This window comes from Rhipicephalus microplus, chromosome 1 (assembly GCF_043290135.1).
Source record: "Rhipicephalus microplus isolate Deutch F79 chromosome 1, USDA_Rmic, whole genome shotgun sequence".
Classification (NCBI taxonomy): Eukaryota; Metazoa; Arthropoda; class Arachnida; order Ixodida; family Ixodidae; genus Rhipicephalus; species Rhipicephalus microplus.
In genome coordinates, this window is record NC_134700.1 from 199776279 (window position 1) to 199797126 (window position 20848).

At 44.1% G+C, this 20848-nt stretch overlaps 2 protein-coding genes across 5 annotated transcripts in view; one reads left to right on the plus strand and one right to left on the minus strand.

The window, feature by feature from the left end:
* The first annotated feature begins 91 nt into the window (after window positions 1-91).
* On the plus strand, window positions 92-11466 carry Orc5 (origin recognition complex subunit 5). The gene is made up of 9 exons (XM_037412542.2): window positions 92-283; window positions 339-431; window positions 1629-1790; window positions 3513-3889; window positions 5361-5475; window positions 5617-5649; window positions 7221-7340; window positions 8485-8597; window positions 8931-11466. The coding sequence occupies exons 1-9, from the start codon at window positions 197-199 to the stop codon at window positions 8977-8979; spliced, it is 1149 nt and encodes a 382-aa protein (XP_037268439.2). The 5' UTR covers window positions 92-196; the 3' UTR covers window positions 8980-11466.
* Window positions 11467-18840: 7374 nt separating this feature from the next.
* Window positions 18841-20848, minus strand: part of LOC119159713 (uncharacterized) — a 60057-nt gene continuing 58049 nt past the window's right edge. For all 4 annotated transcript variants that reach the window (XM_075890014.1, XM_037412543.2, XM_075890023.1 and 1 more), the window contains exon 4: window positions 18841-19272. The gene's annotated coding sequence lies outside the window, so the exon portion shown is untranslated. The remainder of the gene's footprint in view (window positions 19273-20848) is intronic.

Below are 20848 nucleotides of genomic sequence, written 5' to 3' on the forward strand. Positions count from 1 at the left end.
TACGCAAGCTACAGTCCCACTTTTGTTTTGCTCATTAGAAATATTTCAAATTAAACGTTTTGCAAAAGTTTTTCTCTGCCGCTTTTTTCCTTGACTGTACGCCGACCACCATGGACTGGCTACGACTACGCAAACTGACTACGGTTTTGGCTATTTCTTTGCCGCGCGCGCCAGAAACGAAACGGAAAAGCTAAACATGGATGTTGGTAGCGTGCAGTCGGTGCTAGCTCAAAATCCATGCCGAGAAAAGCAGGTGGAGACTATTCTAACAGCGATTGGTCACGTAAGTACAGAGGACACGTTTTCAAGTTTGTTTCTAACTCTGGTTTCACTTACAGCCGCTCGGTGGACCGTGCCAATGCATCTTTGTCTACGGCCACGCGTCCACTGGGAAGACACGTACGGTGCAGAGTATCATGAAAACGCTCAACGTAAGTGTGTTCATTAAAGATTATATTTCCAACATAATCGTAAGCGTAAACGCACGAAAACGAATAAATAATTTGTTATAATAGTGGCATCATCACAAATGAAGGGTATGCGGGCAAACACAGACATAAGAGGAAACAAGGGACACAAAAAGGGCATTTGCTTCACCCCTCTCTAACCCAAGTCACATTCGCACCTGCCCATCGAGTCCCTCCCCTCAAAGCCCACAATCCCGCCGACGCTGAAGATAAAAAAAAAAAAGAACACCCCGGTAGAAATGAAAGTAAAAAAAAGAATGTGCCCAGGTATAGCGCTACCAGCGCCACCTGTGCAAAAGACTGTTTTGTCTTTTGTATTACATAACTCATTTCTTTTATTGTAAGGATGTTGCCTTGGATGCATAATTATGGAGCATGTAAAATGTTTCAGTGGCTCTCAAGGTTGGACTGCAACGATTTGTCATGGGTTGAATCTTTACACCGCTTGGCTATCAATTGCAGTTGAGTAAACTATGTCGAACCGTGTAATATGGTAAATTGGTCACCTTTTGTTAAGATTGTATTCAGTCAACACAGATCTTCACAGAACATACCATCATCCCTGCTATGGCACAGGGCCTGTTAAGAAACTCTCATAGATCGTGGTGCCCAGATTTGTCTTCAAGAAAAAAAACTATCCTGTTGGCAATAAGGCTCGCCTATTGCTGACATGGTAACAAGCATGTTTTATTTCATATAAGTCCTCTAATAATGAATCAATTTAAAAAATATTCTTTGGTTAAAATGCTCTCGGGACGACACCTTATAACCGTGTTGCCGAAATTTGTGTAGGGGCCTGTTTTGGGGTCTTTCAAAGCTGATCTGATGCGCTTTGGTATGAATTGATGATAGCACCCCGTAATGTTTGTGCCACTCTGGCTATCTCAGCTGTGGCAACCCGTTGCTGTTGTGATTGAATGGTAACTGCAGCTACCTATAAAATGATGGAGTCACCGTTAGGGCAAGCAAGCCGCTATGCTAAGCAGAGGCTTCTTTTCATCTTCGAGAATAAGTTAAATTAATGAAGCGGGTGTGGACGCTGGCATGACAGGTGACAAGCATTGATCTGGCATGCATCGCAGGCGGGCAAGCTTCCTCACGTGCACTAGTGTACAGAGCAGTGATGTCATATTACACTGTGTGGCGTCATTGCTCATGCAGTTGCGGCATGCCTTTGTGAGTGGCTTGGAGGCCTATACTCCTCGGCTGCTATTCGGTGCTGTGCTGAGCCAGCTGATTAGCAGCACTGATGCCTGTGACAATTTGTGCGACTTCGTCAGGCACCTTGGAGAGGGGCTTCAAGAAGCACTTCCTGCCTACGTCGTAAGCACATGTTGTTATTTTTCTTCTTCTTCTTCTTCTTCTTCTTCTTATTATTATTATTAATATTATTATTATATTTTTAGCTGAACATGCTTGTAGCATGCAGTTTCAGCCATCAAATCAAGGGCTTTCTGTCAAGAAGAGCTTGAATGAGGAGCAGCTTCAAATTATGAGTTGCTACGCATTAATAATGTTGCAAACAAATCTGACCAGATCAATATTGTACCATATCCACATGTTATGGTAAAATATGAAATAGGTAACTTTCCGAGGAACCCGTAGTTACACTGCTTTAGCTGTACACGATTGGGTTGCATGTTGCAAGAATGGACTTTAAAGCATTTGAATGTGTGAACAAGGGAAATGTTGGGGTAGGGTGGGGACGGACAGCCTTATTTTGCCTAGTTACAGAACTTGGTGGTTTCAGTTACATGAAAGGATGCCTCAAGCCATAAGATGGCAAGTTGTAATTCATTGCATTTTAGACTGATAGCTGAAAAGCACGATTTATTCAAAAGCTTCTCGGATCGGCAAATCTTTTATTTCCTTGCTGAAATGTGTTGGCTTTATGCAGTGGTCTTGGTATTATTCTATGCATCTCTTGTGAATATGTAATCAGTATAAGGTCCAAACATAATGTGCTAGTGTGAAGGAGAAATTAAATACAGATGAATATCGTTGATATGATTTAGGAGTCAGTTTTTGGTAGGTCACATGATGTTTGGAACAGATAACTAGTGCTCCATTAGAGTAGCATGACATAGTACAAAGTGAAGGAAAGTGCTATCAGGGATAACAGAGAGTTGGATAGAATGATCAAATACGAAAGTGATTTCCATACCTCTTGTCATTTGATGTTTATAAAAGGCAGGTCGACAAGAAGGGTACTGATTAAGATAAGTGCTTAATTGCAACTAAGGCCATTTTTTTTTCTGTTGCCTTTATTGTTATGTGAGTGGTGCGTGATGAGATATCACATGATCTACTCATTCAGTCAGCTGTTCATTCCAATTTGAAAACCTGCGTTTCATAAATGCAGCATGGTTAACTTTCACCATCTGAAATATCTGGCCATTGTTCTGCAGGGTACAAAAGACTGGCTGGCAATGATTACAGCACAAAAAGGGATGCATAAAGACTGAATGTAAATTGGGAGTGGAAATTTATTGTTTTGTTGTCAAGTGAAGCTTGAATTTCCTCACAAGTCTTGTTGGCATTGTAGGTGTGACCTTGAAACAGAACCCAGTTCTCGCGAGCAAGGTGTGTTTGCATATTTTAATGTGGTGTTTTCCCTCTGATTGGCGCTGCCTCGATTGCGGGCTTGTCAGCGATCATTCGTTTCTGATACAGTGATTTGATCTTTTATTGAGGTTATCGAGGTCATCTGTCATTTCACCTTGCCACGTTCCATTGTCCACATGATTGTCATTTTTGCCTGTAGCAAGTGAAGTGTTGTGCTGCGAAGCACGTAAATGGCAATCTGATTCCCGGCATGCAGGAAGGAAACAGTTGGGAGGGAGCATTGTGCAATGTAATGTAAAGAAAGGGAAGTAGTGCGTCGGGCACGCAGACACCAATCTTCATTTGCCTCTCGTCCTCCTAATATGGCAACAACTCTGGAATCTTTTCTTTGCCTGTTTGTGCTGTGCCCTAAATATACTGTTGGAATCATATGAAGTATACGTATTTATATTAGCTCAAACTTTTTCGGCACCCATGCAGGTTGTGGACGAGGCTGAGCGACTACGCGGCCAAGGTCTGCTAGGTGCACTGGCACGCCTGCGAGAACTGTCCGGGCGGCCTTTGTGCTGCATACTACTCTCTCGCGTTCCCTGGGAAAAGTTCCGGGAGGCAGGAGACAGCTCACCTTACCGTGTCCACTTCCCACAGTACTCAGCTTCAGAGCTCAGCCAGCTTTTGGGTGGAGATACGTTGCTGCCAACGGTATTGGGAGGGACCACCCTAAGCCTGAGGGAACTGCAGCACGCTGCGGTGGGCATTGGCAACACTCCAGGAGGTGAACGTGGTGCTTCCTGGCGGAAAGAGGTGGCGTCGCGCCTCCGTCAGCGTCTCCAGTCAGTCTACCTTCGTGAGAGCAGGTAGGCATCAGGCCTTGGCATACATTCAGGTCCAGCCTTTAACAACACGCCAATGTGTAGCTCAACTGCTCTGACATTGCGTGTCTTTGTGGTGCCGAAACCATAGCAAATGCCCCTGATTCTTCTCTTGCCATCGGCTTAGCCAGATATAAATTAACGAAAGCCTTCTCTAGGTTTAAAGGGGGAGTTCGGTGCATTTTCCACCATACTGAGATAATGCTGTTTTCAAATAGTAAGGACGGTGCTGCAACAGCTAGGGTGGTTCATTTTGCTAAGGCACTTGTAAAAAAATTTATTAAGCAATGAACCATGAGTCAGAACAGAAATAGAAACAAAGAGATGCTCCGTCTTCCATGGTGGGTATCAAACGACGTCACGAAAATCTGTCTCTGATGATGTCACAAAATTTGCTACACCCTGCCATGGCTGTTCAGGGTGTAAACATAGCTCACGTGCTTCTTCCGCCATGCAAAAAGCAAGTTGGCGATGTCATCCGACACGGAATCAAGCTGTGCCAGCTCGTCAGAACTTACCAATGACAAGTTCAGCAATGACTGCAGCTACGATCTCAACATGGAAGCATCGCTTTTTGATTTCGACCCGCCGGTGCATGAAGCATCTGACATGCCCCGAATCGTTCTCCTTGTTGCTCAATATTGTAAGACCCAACGTCAACGGCGACTAATGCTGCTCTGTATGCAGCTGCCAAAACTGAGGTTTTCTTGTACTTTCGTCACCTCGTAAAAGAAAGCGCATGCTGAATTTGTCTGCTGGGAAAGGCGGAGTTTTTGAAAATGAGTAGGCTCTTACGTCAGAAACACAAGGTGGCCCGCGTTTACAAGTGTGATTCCAGAATCGGCTACCAATTTTGAAACTCGTTTTTTAAAGAACTAAATGAATTACAGTTGTATAATTTGGCACATATCACCATGGTACCGACGAGAACACATGTTCAAATTTTTATTGAAATCTGTGAATATCGAAAAAGCGCCGGAGGTCCCCCATAAATAATATGTATGGTACTCATAGATTGAAGTGTGAAAATTTAGGACTAAGTAATACACATACCTCTGTTTTGAGGATAATCAGTCTATATCATATGTACATAGCTTTGCCTGAAAGACTTGCATCGAGCTAACATTACATTTAGCTGCCAAATCAATTGCGACAAGATGCGATTTTCTTGGGCACTGGCTTACAGAAGTTGCAGTAAAGAAAGTAATGTCGCGTGTCAATTCATGAGTGCTATATGTACATCCTAACACGCCTTCATATGTTACCAGATTGTGACCTCAGCGATGCTGATTCTATTTAGAATATAAATTACATTCTCATCCAGAAGGGCTTTGATTGCTATATGCATGGTTCTTTCGTCAATTTGTAGCAATGAGTTATCATGTTATGATTCTATCTAAGCATTCCTACAAGTGCACACAATGTACAGCCTTTATGTGTTTGTACATGTACCCAGCGGAAGCCAGCAGCCTGTTCGAATCGAGTTGCCATTCCACGCACGGTTCTTGCTTCTGGCTGCTTACCTGGCTTCGTACAACCCTCCAGGCACGGACCGCAAGTTTTTTGTCAAGGTGACACTCAAGATCCTCTTCATTCTTCTTCGACTCTACAGCTGTCTTTGTTAGTACTGCGAAGCTTGAGATTGTGCACGTAGCCTTAAAGGATCATGACACCCAATTTTCAGTCATAATCTGTACTTATTTTTCATGCAGGCACGAGGTCCAGGGACCAAGCGGCAGAAAAAGGTTAGACAATGGGCACTGTATTGTCTATTTTTTTAAAGCAAGCTTTTATTTTCGGCGAAGTGCGATGGATTTGGCACTGTGATCAGTACTACTAGTAAGAACATTGGTAAACAACAGAGGTCACTTACTAGGTGATGTTACCTTTGGGGCCTCTGGCTGGTTTAAATTCTGTGGTGGGTGATGACCTGACAGTGGAGATAAGGGCAGAGGCTGTGAGGAAGGGGCAAGGTGTGTGTAGAAAAGGAAAGCTGTCACAGAGGTAACTTACGGATTGGTGATCCTGCCGATGGCAACACACAGTGGAGAGAATGTGTGATGATGCAGCAGCATTCCGCAGCTCTCAGATAGATACAAATCTTGGCTCGTGATGTCTCCCGGGGGGTAATTAAGTAAACGATTTAGTAAGAGTGCAGTTGGTTACTGTCCGGCCTGTATAGTACATGCAGGGACTAATCCTACTTGTACATGCCTATATAGTGAGAAATACCTAGACTCTCGCTTTTGCTCTAGTTTTAAGGTTGGCGAACATGCTGGCTATCCATGGGCTAGGCATTCATGCTGTGCTGCTCCATTGATATTAGTGACCATTGGGATGATGATGCTGTCGGTCAGCTTCAGAGGCTGAGTTAGGCCTATTTGAGACTTTACACCCACGCAGCCAGTGATCAGTGACTGAAGGCAAACCTTATTCGTTGCCCTGTTTTTATATCATACGTTGCTCATTTAGTACGTTCGAAGGATGCAGATGGACACGCATGGGTGTTCGAAATGCAATGCATTGTCATATTGCTTCCTTGCGATGTAGTCATTTTACTTCAATTTGCTAGTGGGTGTTTGTCCTTTCTTCTTCAGTTTCTTGGTGACTCTTCCCTACTAACCAACTTGTATGATGTATCAGCTTGTGTAATAGTCAAAATTTCTTATACGAACCATATTGCTCCTTTGGTTTCATAATGACCATGACCAAATGGTGCTACCCGATTACTCTGGTCACTCATTTGTGTGCATATTGGATTTATTGCAAGGATGTCACTAAGGCTCTCTTGTCACAGTCCTTGAGGCTGTGTGCTGTAAGTTAGTAAACAAAAGGTTTGTTACACTACCATTGATATAAGGTAGTCACAACACAACCTGAGAAGTCTTCTTTAAGAAAATCCTGGGGAAGAGAGAATCAAAGCTCATAGTTGTTCTTGTGCTCAGGTTTGAACAGCACAAATGACGACACGTAACTTAAAACGTTGATAATGTAACTGAACAAGCTGAAGCCACTACAAGATAGTCACCAAACCACAGCTGTTATACAGCTGTTATGTACTGTAGTTTAGACAACCATTTAAGGACCATTACTCTTTGCATTAAATATTGTTGGCTTTGTGATAAATTGCAGGAACTCTGTTTCTTGCTGGCTTGACTGGGTCTCTAGGTAGCAGCATGTTAGTTACGACAGTGCCAAATTTCCAAGGCACTAACAAAACAGCTGCCAGACGACAGTCATTTTGTTGCATAGTCAGAAAATAGCATGCAATCTTGTGCCTTCTCTCATGTAGGAGTAATTGGGGCTGTCAATGCAGGCCAACCAGTTAAGCCAGCACTTGCTGGGTCCCAAGCAGTTTCCCCTCAACCGACTGGTGGCCATCTTCCATGCTATTGTGGACGAGCACGTAGCCCCCTCTGCAGTAACCCTTGCACAGGTGAGCGGGCCAATGGAAACAACCTGTCTGCAAAGGTGCATCAGTAGTTCTGTTGCTAATATTCATACTTAATGCTTGTTTCGTCATGTTTAATTTAAAAAAGGACTCACAGCCACCGTGAAAAGAGTTTACAACTAGTTACTGATGACAGGAACAGCGAAGTCGGGACGCGTGCCACTATTGTTCCAAAGGATGCCACTAAAAGCATTGGGCATGATGCATATTATAAAGCTAAGGTAGCCTACAGAAAGCAGTGTTTTCAGTACCAGTGCAAATCATTTTGCTGCTCTGGTAAACGATCACATGCGCTAGTCTCTGACCTCTGCAGTTGTACCCTTGCGGTTTTCGAGTTCTGGATGTCCACTTGTTTATACTCAATGTTCTGTAACTCTCTATTATTCTCACAGGAAAATTGTCTGTAATAAATAGGAGTGCCAGATATACACGGCTCCCAGCTAAGACGATGCTTCATTCATAAGGAGGCAGCACTTTTTTGTGGGCTTTGCAACACGTGTGGACACTGCTTGCTGGATTTGTCTGCAACTGAAACTTGCTTTGCATCATTTGTGAGGGTTGTAGTCATTGTGTCAACTGCTGTGAAATTATGACATCTCCTAATATGGCCACAGACATTTTGGTGGGGTTATTGATTCTGAAAAAATGGCTTATAGCATTAAATAAATTGCTATGTCAACACCTCTATATTACTTTTGCAAAATTGATGGCTGCATTTCCATTCACTCTGTGAAGTATCAGGAGTTAGTGGCACTAATAACATTCACTAGCGATAACATCTGAGCAGTGCTAGATACAACCACTTCATCTTTCCTTCTCTGGAGTACTGCTTTTATAGCTGTGGGGCGTTGGGCCTTGGCCAAAAGATTGTTGAGTTAGTAGGAAGGCTTGCAGAATACGATGGATGAGAACATTGCCTTTGACTGTAATATTTTCATTCAGACATTGGTCTCCCAGATATCTAAAATTTCTATAGGAGTATAGTAGTAATTTTTAGACCAATTTAACACAAACGATGCTTTTCTGTGCTCTTCCTCGTTAGTTTTTTTTTTTAATCTCTAGAGTACTTTGTTGTGTCGTGTAAATTACTCTTAACAACTCATAGCCTTGCCTCTCATTAATTCCCAAGGTTGAAAGCCTGGTCTCGCTGCGTCTTCTGGCACGAGTGAGTCGGGAAGAACAGTTGAGCACACCTCGCTACAAGTGCCTTGTTGACCTGGACTTCATCCGTGCCGTGGCAAGGTCTGTAGCACAAATCCATGAAGTCCATGGTATCACAATGTCATACTGGCGTGCCTGTGCTGGAGTTTGAGCTCAATGAGTACGGAATGAATGCTTGGCCTCTGTTAGCTGTTCTTGTCAGCCAAATTAGAAGCCTTGTCAACAGCAAGGCTTCTAAAAGAAGTTTTAAAAAATGCTGTATCAGCCTGAATAGGTTTAGCATTTTCCTTTAATGCTGCTTCAAATTGGCATGAAATGTAACACCGAAAGGGGTGTTTTTCGAATGCTTTATATAAGGTAACGTGGACGTTTTAGTTGTGCTATTAACTGAATAAGCCATTTTTTCGTTTCCAGGACAGTTGCATTCGACGTTGTGGGGCATCTGAACGACTTTGCAAGCTGAAAACTCGCCATTCAATGTGTATAGCAGGTCTACTTCAAGAAAAGGCCAATACTACCAAGCGCATCAGGGAAAAAACTGCTCTTCTACATATGTAGCACACCTTTGAATGTTTCTTCATCCTGTGCCTAGTGTGAACCCGTATTTTGTTGCAAAAACACTGCACACTCTTGTTTTGTTCCACCTTTACTGGAAGCCGTACCTGTTGAATGTAATTTTGAAATTTTTATGCATTTCAGCCTGTTTTTTTTTTTTTTAGCATTGCAATCTGCACTGCTACGATATGCACTCTCTTTGTGTAAGAAGTTGTGATGTCTGGTATGAGATGGTCTGGAGGAAAAATGCTGTATTCAAATTGGAGAGAGGAACCTTGGTACAATACATGCAGGACTTGCTTATTTTGGTTGAACATTCTGAAACATTCATAGAAAGAAGGTTTATATAAAAACAAAGTTAAGTTGCCTACTTTCAGAGTTGTACACGTCAGCACCAGTTGAAAAGGGTCTGTCGAACCAATATGGTTCAGCAAGGGCAGCAAGCTCAGAATAGCAGAGTTCATTTTTTTAATTACCAACTAGTATAGCAAAGTCCACGAAAGCTTGATAAATAGCTCTTAACATGCGCCCGCTATTTCAAATCTGTCGAAGTGCAGAACTTGCAATCACAATGTTGCAGTGCACAGTTCAGGTAGTTTGGCAATACTACCGTAACTATTAGAACTATTAGGCTTGTGTGAATATTCGAATGCTTCGAATATTCGAGCGAATAATGCAGTATTCGAAATCGCTTTGAATCGCATTTAAAATATTAAAGGTTCTGAATTATTCGGAACAAACGTATAAATGCATAATAATCCATATGTGTTTTTCGTAAAGGTGGTTTCACTGCAATGAAAGGGTGCTAGGCCGTGAAAACACGTATTTACGGGAAACACGCACTTTCACGAAGCCCCACTTCAAAACTCAATGAGGATATTGCCCTGACATCGATTCATTTTTTAAGTTTAAAAGCTTGGTATACCTATTTATATGCTATAAGTATAGCAAATTTTTAAAAATAACATATTTTATGGGCTATTGCTTGCATTCTAGCGAAAGTCAAATTATGCTACTATTGAAAGTTGTTGCTGCTTTCTTTGATGCAGAAGAACAAAAAATTCATTTGCACAGGCCTTGTCTCAAATTTTTTAAATATATTCTGCAGGTTTGTTAGATCATGACAAATATGCCTTTTTTTTATTATGTGTGGTATAAATGCTATTCGATTCGAAGTTATTCGACCAAAATCGCTGTTCGCTTTGCACCTAACATTTACTATTTGCACAAGCCTACTAACTATTTATGATTGGCTCACTGGTGCCCACTAAGTAAACTGAAGATAAACTCGGCATTTATTGTAGGAGATTGATAACTGCCAAATGTCTTCGAGAAATTATTCACTTCTATTCTTTACTGAATCGTGAGCAGCGAACGTCAGCCAATAATAATTGTTTTGTCAGTGCACCATTGCCCTCTTGAAGGACACATAAACATGCACTCATAATTTTATGATGGCGCCTGTCCTGCATCAATATAGTCGATTCAACTTGCACCGTGCTTTGGAAACTAGTGCATCATAAGTCTACATGCAGAGTACTTTGCTTGTGGTTGGCACCGGGTGAAGTAAATTGCTATATAGAGACAATGCTATAAAGCAGAAGAGTTGTAAATTGAGCTTGTTGTGTAATGAAACTTTGGAAGAGTATGAAATGATGGAGAAAGCATGGGTGTGGGTCCAGGTTTATTTGAGACTACAAGTCTGCATATCTACTTGCGCATTGGCTCCTTAATATACGTCTTCTTTTAAGTAAAATCTGTACCTACGTCCCAGTCTTTGCCTGTGTGTTGTCTTGTGCCATGGTTTAGTGCTTCTCTTAATAAGTTTCAGCTATAAAGCAGCACTAATGAAAAAAAACAGCAGTGTACATCACATCCTGAAATACTAAATCCGGCAAACTGAGTGGACTTATAATTTGAAGAAGCATGTGCTGTAAGCTGGTGAGAAGAAGGCTATGAAGTGTACCATTTGATCTGAAGATTAACACCAGCCACGTGAGTGTTGTTATTGTTAGTGTTGTATACATTCTTGTTCACTGTGTGGAGCACTAGGTGATCTCTCAGTGCTGGTGTTCATAATAAATATGGCTCTCTCTTTCAAGCAACCTACAATAATACATGTATATTATTGTATACAAATCTAGTTTTTTGTACTTTGGTTTGCCATTTGGCTATGATTTTTACCTATCTTGATGCCTATCGGATTATCATCATGTTTTGCTGCATGCTTGTCGCTTACCACTTTTCCAAATAGCGTAAGCCTAAATTAGTCCCCGAGATGGACAAGTGTCAGCTATCTGAAGTTGTGAACAAACAAGGAGATGTCCAACCCGGTGTTTTCTTGCATTTTTCAAAGCCAGACCGACCATGTAAATAAAAAGGTTGATGTTTTGAAGTAGTGACTGTGTTCCTTTTTGAACAGAGTGACTTATTCGGAAGCAAAAATTTATGTAGCATTCTCTATGACATTGGGATACCAGACATGACCTATATCGAAACTCATTTTCATGGTTGTTCTTGAGCCCCGCCGCGGTGGTCTAGTGGCTAAGGCACTCGGCTGCTGACCCACAGGTCGCGGGTTCGATTCCCGGCTGCGGCGGCTGCATTTCCGATGGAGGCGGAAATGTTGTAGGCCCGTGTACTCAGATTTGGGTGCACGTTAAAGAACCCCAGGTGGTCAAAATTTCCAGAGCCCTCCACTACGGCGTCTCTCATAATCAAATGGTGGTTTTGGGACGTTGAAACCCACAAATCAATCATGGTTGTTCTTGAAAGTTTTAGCATAATTGTCTGGCAGTTATGCGAGGCAACTGCTTAGAACGCAGAATAATGGTTTAGGTATAGCCTTCAACTGAGGTTAAGTACTCTTTCTGTGGTGAGTGGAAAGCTTTCTATAATATTTTTCATTAGCTAAAAGTAAGCGAACTTCTCATTGGGAAAGGGAATAGCAACAAAAGCAGCCACGGTCTCGAAAAAAGGAAAAGTTTGCTGAAGAAGTTTGGTTCATAACTCATTAGTCAAGACGAATTTAGTATCTCATTTAAGTGTCCCTTTAGAGACTAAAGAGAGCAGTCATTTGAGCAAGTTATCGTACATATTGAAAATGTTGCTATAGTCACGAAGGAAAGCTTGAAAAGACAACAAATGTCTAGAAATGCCATATTGTATTTTTGCATAGCTCACTTTAACACCTCATGGCTTGCATTGTCTGTCTGCTGCGACATGATTACTTATCCGTAAGGTACTACTACATTCTATTTTTAAAAATATGTCGAACTTAGCTTAGCAAGCTGCCCAAACATTTATTCAATGACTGTGGCTTGAAACCAAACATATATGCTGAATTGAATTCTGGGACATAATGCCGACATGCTGGTACTTTGCTTTAATGTGAAATTCTAGAAATAGATCATGGTTGTAACATGCTTAGTATTACAACAAGGGGGCTAACAAAGGATTGATGTAAAAGAACACAAACATTGCGTAGTTCAAGCATCTACTTCTCCGACCTTTACAAGTTTGTTTTTCATTGTTTCCTCAGTGTATTAATAGGCATAATGCGCTGAACATCTACCAGCTAGCTTCGTTAAATGCTTAACTGAATCTAGAAACTTAGGTGGCTCAATTGTAGTTGTAACAATAAATTAATTACTGCAAAAATGATGCAAATTGGGCTTTGAAGAAGCGCTGCATCGGGTAGTGCTCACGGCCCTCTGATGCTGATGCAAACAGGTGCAACAGTTGCACCAGTTTGATACAATTCTTAATTTTGCCCCAAAATGAGCCAAAGCCTAAATTGATTGAAATTGCGTCAGGCTGTGTCAAAGTGGTCGACCAGCCCACAATAACTCTCAGGAAATGGAGGCTGTGTGGGCCACCAACAGTTTGGGCATCGACATCCAATTCAATCCCGATAGGCAAACCTCAACTATCATGTCTAGAATATACTATAGGCACTATGCACTAACATTGCCGCAAAAGAAAAGAGAAGGAAAAGGACACTGGTCCTAAAATTTCATGTCCTTGTTCTATGATGTAAAGATCTTTTTTGTGCCATTTTCGCCATGTACGCCAATGTTTTGCAATAGAGCGTGTTAGTTATTTAGAAAGGGCAATTAGTACTAGCTGTCACAAAACAAAGCACTTTTTTCTAGTTATTCATGTATGCACTGTATAATTAAATGTACTAGTACGACCGCCGACGCTTTGCAAAAATTAATGTCATTAATGTCGTTTATTGAGAGCTGTGTGTGATGTTTGCGTGGCCTTGAGAATAAACAAAAACACGTGCCAATTTTTTTTTCCGCCCTACACCCACTCGCTCCTGCTTTGTGAAGCCTTAAAATGTTGAGGTCACCATGTTAACAGAACCACTTATTTTTACTGCTGTCAAATGATTTGACAGGTGTTGCACACGCTAATAATGACTTCAACATCATTGTTTGCACTTTGGGGTCATTTAACACATCGCTTTTATTCAAGTAGCAGTGTTCACAGGCACTGTGCACGAGTTACTTGAATTGTGAGTAGTTTTTACACATTCTTGTGTATCGTTTTTTCTAAATAGTATAAGTATTTGTTGTTAAAATGCTCCAAATTTGAGTCCTTCGCACAAAAAAAAATGAATTTTTTTAACCTCTTTTGTAGCTTGGGAACAAGGCAGCTTGGACACGTTTTGTGGTGACCGGTTCAATCCGCACCCAGCATTATGCTTGGCAATATATACACATAAGTTAGGGTGTGTCAGTACTGACGTCAGCATGCTTTTTGCTTTTATTAGATACAACACTCTGTCTACCTTATTTTCATTCATATCTATATCTGTCTGGCGGTTTCCGAACCCCTCTTCGGCGTGGCAGAGGTTCAGGAGGTAGTTCAGCGGCGGTGGAATCTAGCTTCTGTCGTTGGTTCCAGGACCTCAATAGGAGTTTTCTGTTTCTTGAGGGGTCGACAGACCAGGTTGCGCTAGAGGTATGCCAGTGATGCGCCCTGTTCTGGGTAGGGTAGGAGGAGCAGTTGTATAATTGAGAATATCATCAGCATGCATAAATCGCTCCCTGCCGGCCTTCCAATTTAACTATGCAAATTGCCACGTTGACACGACGAACAATTGTTCCCTCTAACCAGTGCGGGTCACCTGGTGGGATACTTCTCACCCGGACCCGTTCTCCTGCATCAAATTCTCTCCAGTTTTTTTTCTGTCCCTGGTCTCGACATGAAGTAGGCTTTGGCCCCTTGGCTAATTCAGGGTGCAAAATGCTGTGCCCAAGACAGGAAAGTCTCTGCAGGATCGAGTCTTACAAGTCATGGAGCATGACGTGTTGCGGTATGTGCAGAGGAACTGGCCCAGTCGGTGTTGAATCGTCTGGGCTTGCCCCGAGCGCCTCTCATCTCGTAGCTGGCATACAAGGTTCTTTACCGTCTGGACGAGCCTCTATGCTGCCCCATTCGAAGCCGGATGGTACGGTGGTATCTTGACGTGTTGCACTGAATTGGATCTGAGGAAAACCGCTAACTCGTCAGACACAAACTGAGGTCCATTATCTGTCACAATCTGTTCGGAAAGCCCAAACGCTGCAAAAACGGTGCAAAGCTTTTCTACAGTCTTCAATGCTGTAGTCGATTTTATGTGTATGACGTCCACCTAGTTAAAATAGGCATCGACCAACACTAAAAACCAGTCTTGTTTGTAGTATGCAAAATCTAGGTGCACTCGTAATTGTCTCGTGGGCCGTCCCCATGACATAAGTGGTATGGCGGGCGCAGCGTTTTAGCTGAGCTGGCAAGCTGAACAGCGTCGAACTGCCTCTTCGATCAGTTCATTTAGCTTCGGCCACCGCACATGCCTTCTTCATAGCATTTTCATGCGAGTGGTGCCAGGGTGCCCCTCGTGCAAAAGCTGTAGCACTTCTGGCTGCAAAGATTCTGGAATAACCACCCTAGTGCCCTCAGGTTATGCAGCCAGAGTCTAAAGACAGCTCGTTTCACCGGACAAGATAGGGTGCAATGTGAACATCTGGTGGTCTTTCAGGCCAGCCATTCAAAACGAACAGTTCTCAGTTTCCGCTTGAATCTTGTTTGCAGAACGTGGTACCGCTTCAACAACGGTCAAAAACAGGACGTAGTCGCTCTTGTCTGCTTCGTTCGGAAGCGGCAATCGTGATAGCGCGTCGGCGTTAGCCACTTGCGCACCCTTTATATATTAGTCCATTTGTGCTGATAAGCTGCCAGTAAAAGCATCAAGTGCCGCATGAGCGCGGCAGCCATCTGTGGAATCGGTTTAGTCTGGCGAAGCAGGCTAGCTAGTGGAAGGTGATCGGAATAAATCGGGAACTCGTGCCCATAGAAGTATTTGTGAAAGCGCTTTACCCCGAACACCACAGTCAACGCCTCCTTCTCGATATGCACGTGGCCATTTCTCGGTGCGTATGCTATCGGCTTCTATTGGCCGCAAACATGAAATAAAATTGCTCCAACCCCATGAGGGTATGCGCCACAAACCAGACCTAGTGGTTTTTTTAGGGTGGTAGAAGGCATTCTGAGTGAGCATTTTCTTGGTTTTCTGAAACGCCTTTTAAGTATTTTACGACCATGCCCAAGGTTCTTCTTGAAGTTGATATAGTGGCCTTAGCTCGAGTGACGTGTTCGGCATGAACCGGAAATAAAATGTCAACATGCCAAGATAAGCAGCTTTTAGTTCCGTGCAATTTTTCGGCGATGGAGCCTTTCTGATTGCCTCCACATTTTCAAGGCAAGAGTGCACGCCTATTCTGTCTCATCAATGACGTGGCCCACATATCTTACGGACTTGACGAAACATTTGCACCCTTCGTGCGTTACCTTAAAAACATGCTTCTCGAAACGATGCGAGACTGCTTCTACACGTGCCAGACATTCGTTGTAGTTAGCACATGTGATAAGCACATCGTCAAGGTAACAAATTAAACTACGCCACTTAGTCCCTTCAGCAACTCGTCCATGATTGCTTGGAATACTGCTGGTGCACTGGAAATGCAATAAGGCATTCGAACATATTGGAACAAGTCCATGTGCGTATGTATAGTCAACAAGGGCCACTAGTCAGAATGCAACTGAATTTGCAGGTACGCTGACGACAAGTCTAAAACGGTAAACACTTTGCCTCCTGCTAGGACCACGAATATGTCTTCAACGGTTGGCAGTGGGTAGGGATCACTTTTAACGCAGGGGTTTACTGTCACTTTGTAGTCTCCACAAAGACGCACTTTGTGCCGTGGTTTTTCGACTACCACCAAAGGCGTGGCCCGGTCACTTTGCATTACACCCACCAGTACCCCATCAGCTTGTAGGCTATCTAGTTCTTTAACTCGCTCTTCCATGTCATGGTACTGGACGTGCCTTGCAGAACACTGGCAAGCTAACTTCCTTTAATGAAAGTTTCGCTTGAAGGCTCTTTATTAGTCATATATCCCAGGAGTGAAAACGCTGGCATACCTTTTCACAAGGTTGTCCGCCGTGAGCTGCGCTTGCACCGTGTGAATTACATTCAAGTAGATGTCCAGCTTCTCGATCCAATCGCGTCCAAATAGAGCTGGCTTGTTTCCTGGCACCACAACTACTGACAGAATCGCTGTCCGTTGTACTCGATCGGAACCTCGCGACGCCCCCCTTCACTTCCAGCGGTGCTTCTCTGTAAGTCTTGAGCTTAACCGTGGACTGTGTGAGTGGTGGAGGATTCACTAGTTGCTTCCACAGGTCCTCCGATATCAGAGAAACAGCAGCTCCCGTGTCAATTTGCATCTGCACACGCTTCCTTCCGAGCATAATTGTTCTAACTCATAAGGCTACTTTGCAAGGCCGGCGTGATGTGCGGCTTAGAACATCATCTCATCTTCTTGCTAGTCGGCAACTGCATGAATTGTCTTTTCGCACATGGTGGATTTTGTCCGCATACTCGAGCCAAGTGACCCGTGCGTTTGCAGCTGTATGATCTTGCTTTCCGATGAGGACAATAGTGTCGTGCTCTTGCCCGCAACGGCAATACGTTGTCTTTGTTGCCTCGTATTTCTTGCCTGGCTTGACCGCAAATGCCGCTTTTCTGCATGACTTCCTTATAGCATGGACGTCAGCTTCCGTTTCACTGCCAGGTTGAAACCCTCTCGACTTCTGTACCGCCATTTCAACGCCTTTGGCAAGGACGGAAGCAGATTCGAATGACAGCTCTTTTTTTTTTTCAGTAGACCGGTTGGAATTGCAGGATTTCACAGTACAGCGACGAACCGGTCGTGTAGTGCCTCGTCAAGGAATGTGCTGCACTTGCATTTAGCGGCCATGTGCTTTAGTGCACCTGCATGCGTCACTACTGTTTCACCTTCCACTTTGTACCACCTGTTGAATCTGAATCGCACTGGTATGATTCGACTTTCAGGCTCATAATGGCCACTAAGTGCCTTGATCAGGTCTACGCGACTCTTCTCCGCAGGAGTCACCGGTAGAAGCAAATCTTTGAGCGTCTTGTACGCGTTCTTGCCAATGGCCGTTATGCATAAAGGCCGACTTCTTAAGCTTCTCCTCTTGTACGTTGGCTTCTTGGCAGTAGTGCGCGAATTTTTCCACGTACGAAGCAAAGTCTCTTCATCAACGTCCCCCAGGCCCTGCGTGGTGATTGGTTGTTAGGAAGAGGGAAAAGGCGCCTAATTTCTGTCTGCCTCCAGGGCGACACGACGCAGTGCCTTATAGGGGTGGGGGGGGGGGGGGGGAGGAGGGATCAAAAGAGTAGAAGGAAATTGATGAAGAAATAGAGAGGCAAGCGACGGAAAATAGAAGGAGATAGGAAAGTGAGGATCCGGTCGAAGCAGTCCAAGGACGGGGCACCACAATGCGAGAGCTGCACGGCGGCAGGAGACCGCGGAGGGCGAACCAGTCGGCGGGAGCTACGCTGTCGTCGGAGATCGCGAGGGCCTGCGTGCGCTCCGCCCTGCATACGTCCTTCACGTGATCCGCCCCTTCTCAACGCAGATTCGTTTCGACGTCCTCGTCGACAGTTGTTGTAGCTTGGGAACAAGAAGGCAGCAGCTCGTACACGTTTCGTGGCGAACAGTTTAATCCGCCCCCAGCATCTTGCTTGGCAATATGTGCACATAAGTTGCAGTGCGTCAGCATTGACGTCACCGTGTTTTCTGCTTTTATTAGATACAACGTTAACCCGCTCCAAATTTGTATTATCAAGCTCCAGAAGCAACATTTTGTAGCTCCAAAAACTGATCGAAATTTTATTTCGGCTGTAGCACCTCTCCCCCCCCCCCCCCCCCCTGTGTGGTACTGTGAACAAATCGATTTGCACATGTTGTGCTCATTCATCTGTCTCACTTGAATTAGAACCTCTACCAAAACACTGCTGACAGCGGGATTCGCCGCTAAGTATTTTCCTTATCAGCAAGGATACGGCCGTTGATTGATTACTGATTGGTTACTCAATGGTTACTGAGCAGCAGAATGAGCTCTGCATTTTTCCATACAAGGCACCCACGATGATTTCTGCAAAGTTAATGGTTCTTGGATCCGAAGAGTTGGTGATAAATGCTGGGATTAACATTTAAGGAGTAACGACAGCAATCTTCGTGTGTTAATAGGTCAGACTTTGACCATGGGATCACGCACCTCTAAACAGAGACTTTTTGTTTTCTCTCTCCGAAAGCAACCGTACACTTACACTTGGTTCTGGTTTTCCTAAACGCTGCATGTGGCGGGTAAGCCAGGCTGATAGAAGTGATCGGCAAAACAGAACGAGTAGGGTTTCTAAAGCATCTTTAATTTCTGGTCACCAGAGGAGCAATATCTGAGCCGAAGAAATCTACTGCAAGCAGAGACTATTGGCTGCCATTTTTCTTGGAAAGGGTAAACTGATTTCTTGCATTCTGCTTAAGCGGCAGTGGGGCCGTCGCGGCGAGCAATCGAACCCACGACCTGCTCGGCAGCGGGCCGCAGAGACCCCACAGCGACAGGGCGCGTCAAGCAGATTTTGGGGAGAAACGGTGCGACAGGGGGACATTAGGATAGCTCTTCGTCAGCGATCTCTGATCCCGGGTGATTTTCAAACTCGTCGAGGCATGGAGTCCGCACACGGGTGAAATTTCACTCGCCGCTCGTGGAAGGCGGCTGCAGAATGTTTATTCTCAATCAAGGGTGGCTTCTTCGGGGATTCCACGCTGCCGGTAACAACCTGCGAAAGGGAATTCAGTACGTCATTGCAGTGGTTAGGGCAGGCGAGAATAAAAAAAAGGGGGGGGGGAGGGGCGTTCGACAAAAGAAAAAAAAAGAGCCAGCAACAATAAATATGCCACGCAAATTCAACGCGAGACCTGCATGGGTTGTCACTCAATACGTGCAGCAAATATGGATGAACCGGACCTTTACTGTGCCTTACGCTGAAAAAGGGAACGGATGCAGTGGTTAGAAGGCAGGAGTAGGCTTCCCAAGACTGTGTTGATAGACGGTTTCCTGGCTGGCATAATTGGTGTACTATTAACATTGACATTCATTTCGACTACATGCACATTGAAGAAGCAGCGTGACATTTGTCTTTACGGTAATTATGTGTTAGGGCCTATAAAGTGACAAGAAAACAGACACGATAGCAGTTTAGGGTATGTGCAGTTTCGTTCGTTCAGCTTCTGTAGCGCTGGAATTTGCTGGGAGATGTATACTGTAAGGCAACGTTTTGGCTGCAGGACACTTCTTTTGCCTGCCGAGCCTCTGCCCCATAACACAGGTCAGACTGATGGTGATCAGTATGTACATGTGATAAGATGACGCGTATAAATAATGCTAACAATTACTACCCCCCCCCCCCCCCCACCGCGTGAGTGGCCAGCCCGGAAGCATCTTAGACGGAAACGGCACGTCGAACGAATGGGTTCAGACTCAGACGCGATACGTGGACAATCTCCGAACCACGACAGTGACGATCCGATGAAAGGTCGGTGGGAGTGACACGATAGTTCACTGGTGACGTTTGTTCATTGATTGTATAGGGTCCAATGAAGCGTGACTGAAACTTGTCGCACAATCCTGGAGTGCAAATGGGCGTCCAAAACAACACTTAAATACATACACCGATGCTAAATCACACAACCAAGGCATACCCCTCACAGTAGTGACCCGTCTGTCAAAAGCAACTTATTTGTCTTTCCATTCAATATGCATCAGTACAACAAACTTTGCGCTAAAATACCCTACAATGCAATATCCCAGTTAATCCCATGAATCTCAATGGCGTGAGCCTGCAGATTTAACAACCGTTTACTATTAAAAGCGTCATAAAAATGTAAACTGGACATGAGCATTAGCCACGCAATCAGCCTTGACAAGTGAACCTTTCCTGCCCCACCGCGGAGGTCTAGTAACTAAAGGTACTCGGCTGCTGACCCGCAGGTCGTGGGTTCGAATCCCGGCTGCGGCGGCTGCATTTTCGATGGAGGCGGAAATGTTGTAGGCCCGTGTGCTCAGATTTGGGTGCACGTTAAAGAATCCCAGGTGGTCGGAATCCCCGGAGCCCTCCAATACAGCGTCTCTCATAATCATATGTGATTTTGGGACGTTAAACCCCACATATCAATCGAATCAAATGAACCTTTCTTGAAGCTGTTTCCTCTGCTTTTTTTTAGTAGCGATATCAGCTTACAACGAGACCTATGAGAGACAACTTATTGGTTGATAACGTTTGTTCGATTGTGTGGCTGTATAGGTTTGTCTTAACTGTGTGTGCACTCTGACGTAAGCGACGAGCTCGTCTTGGG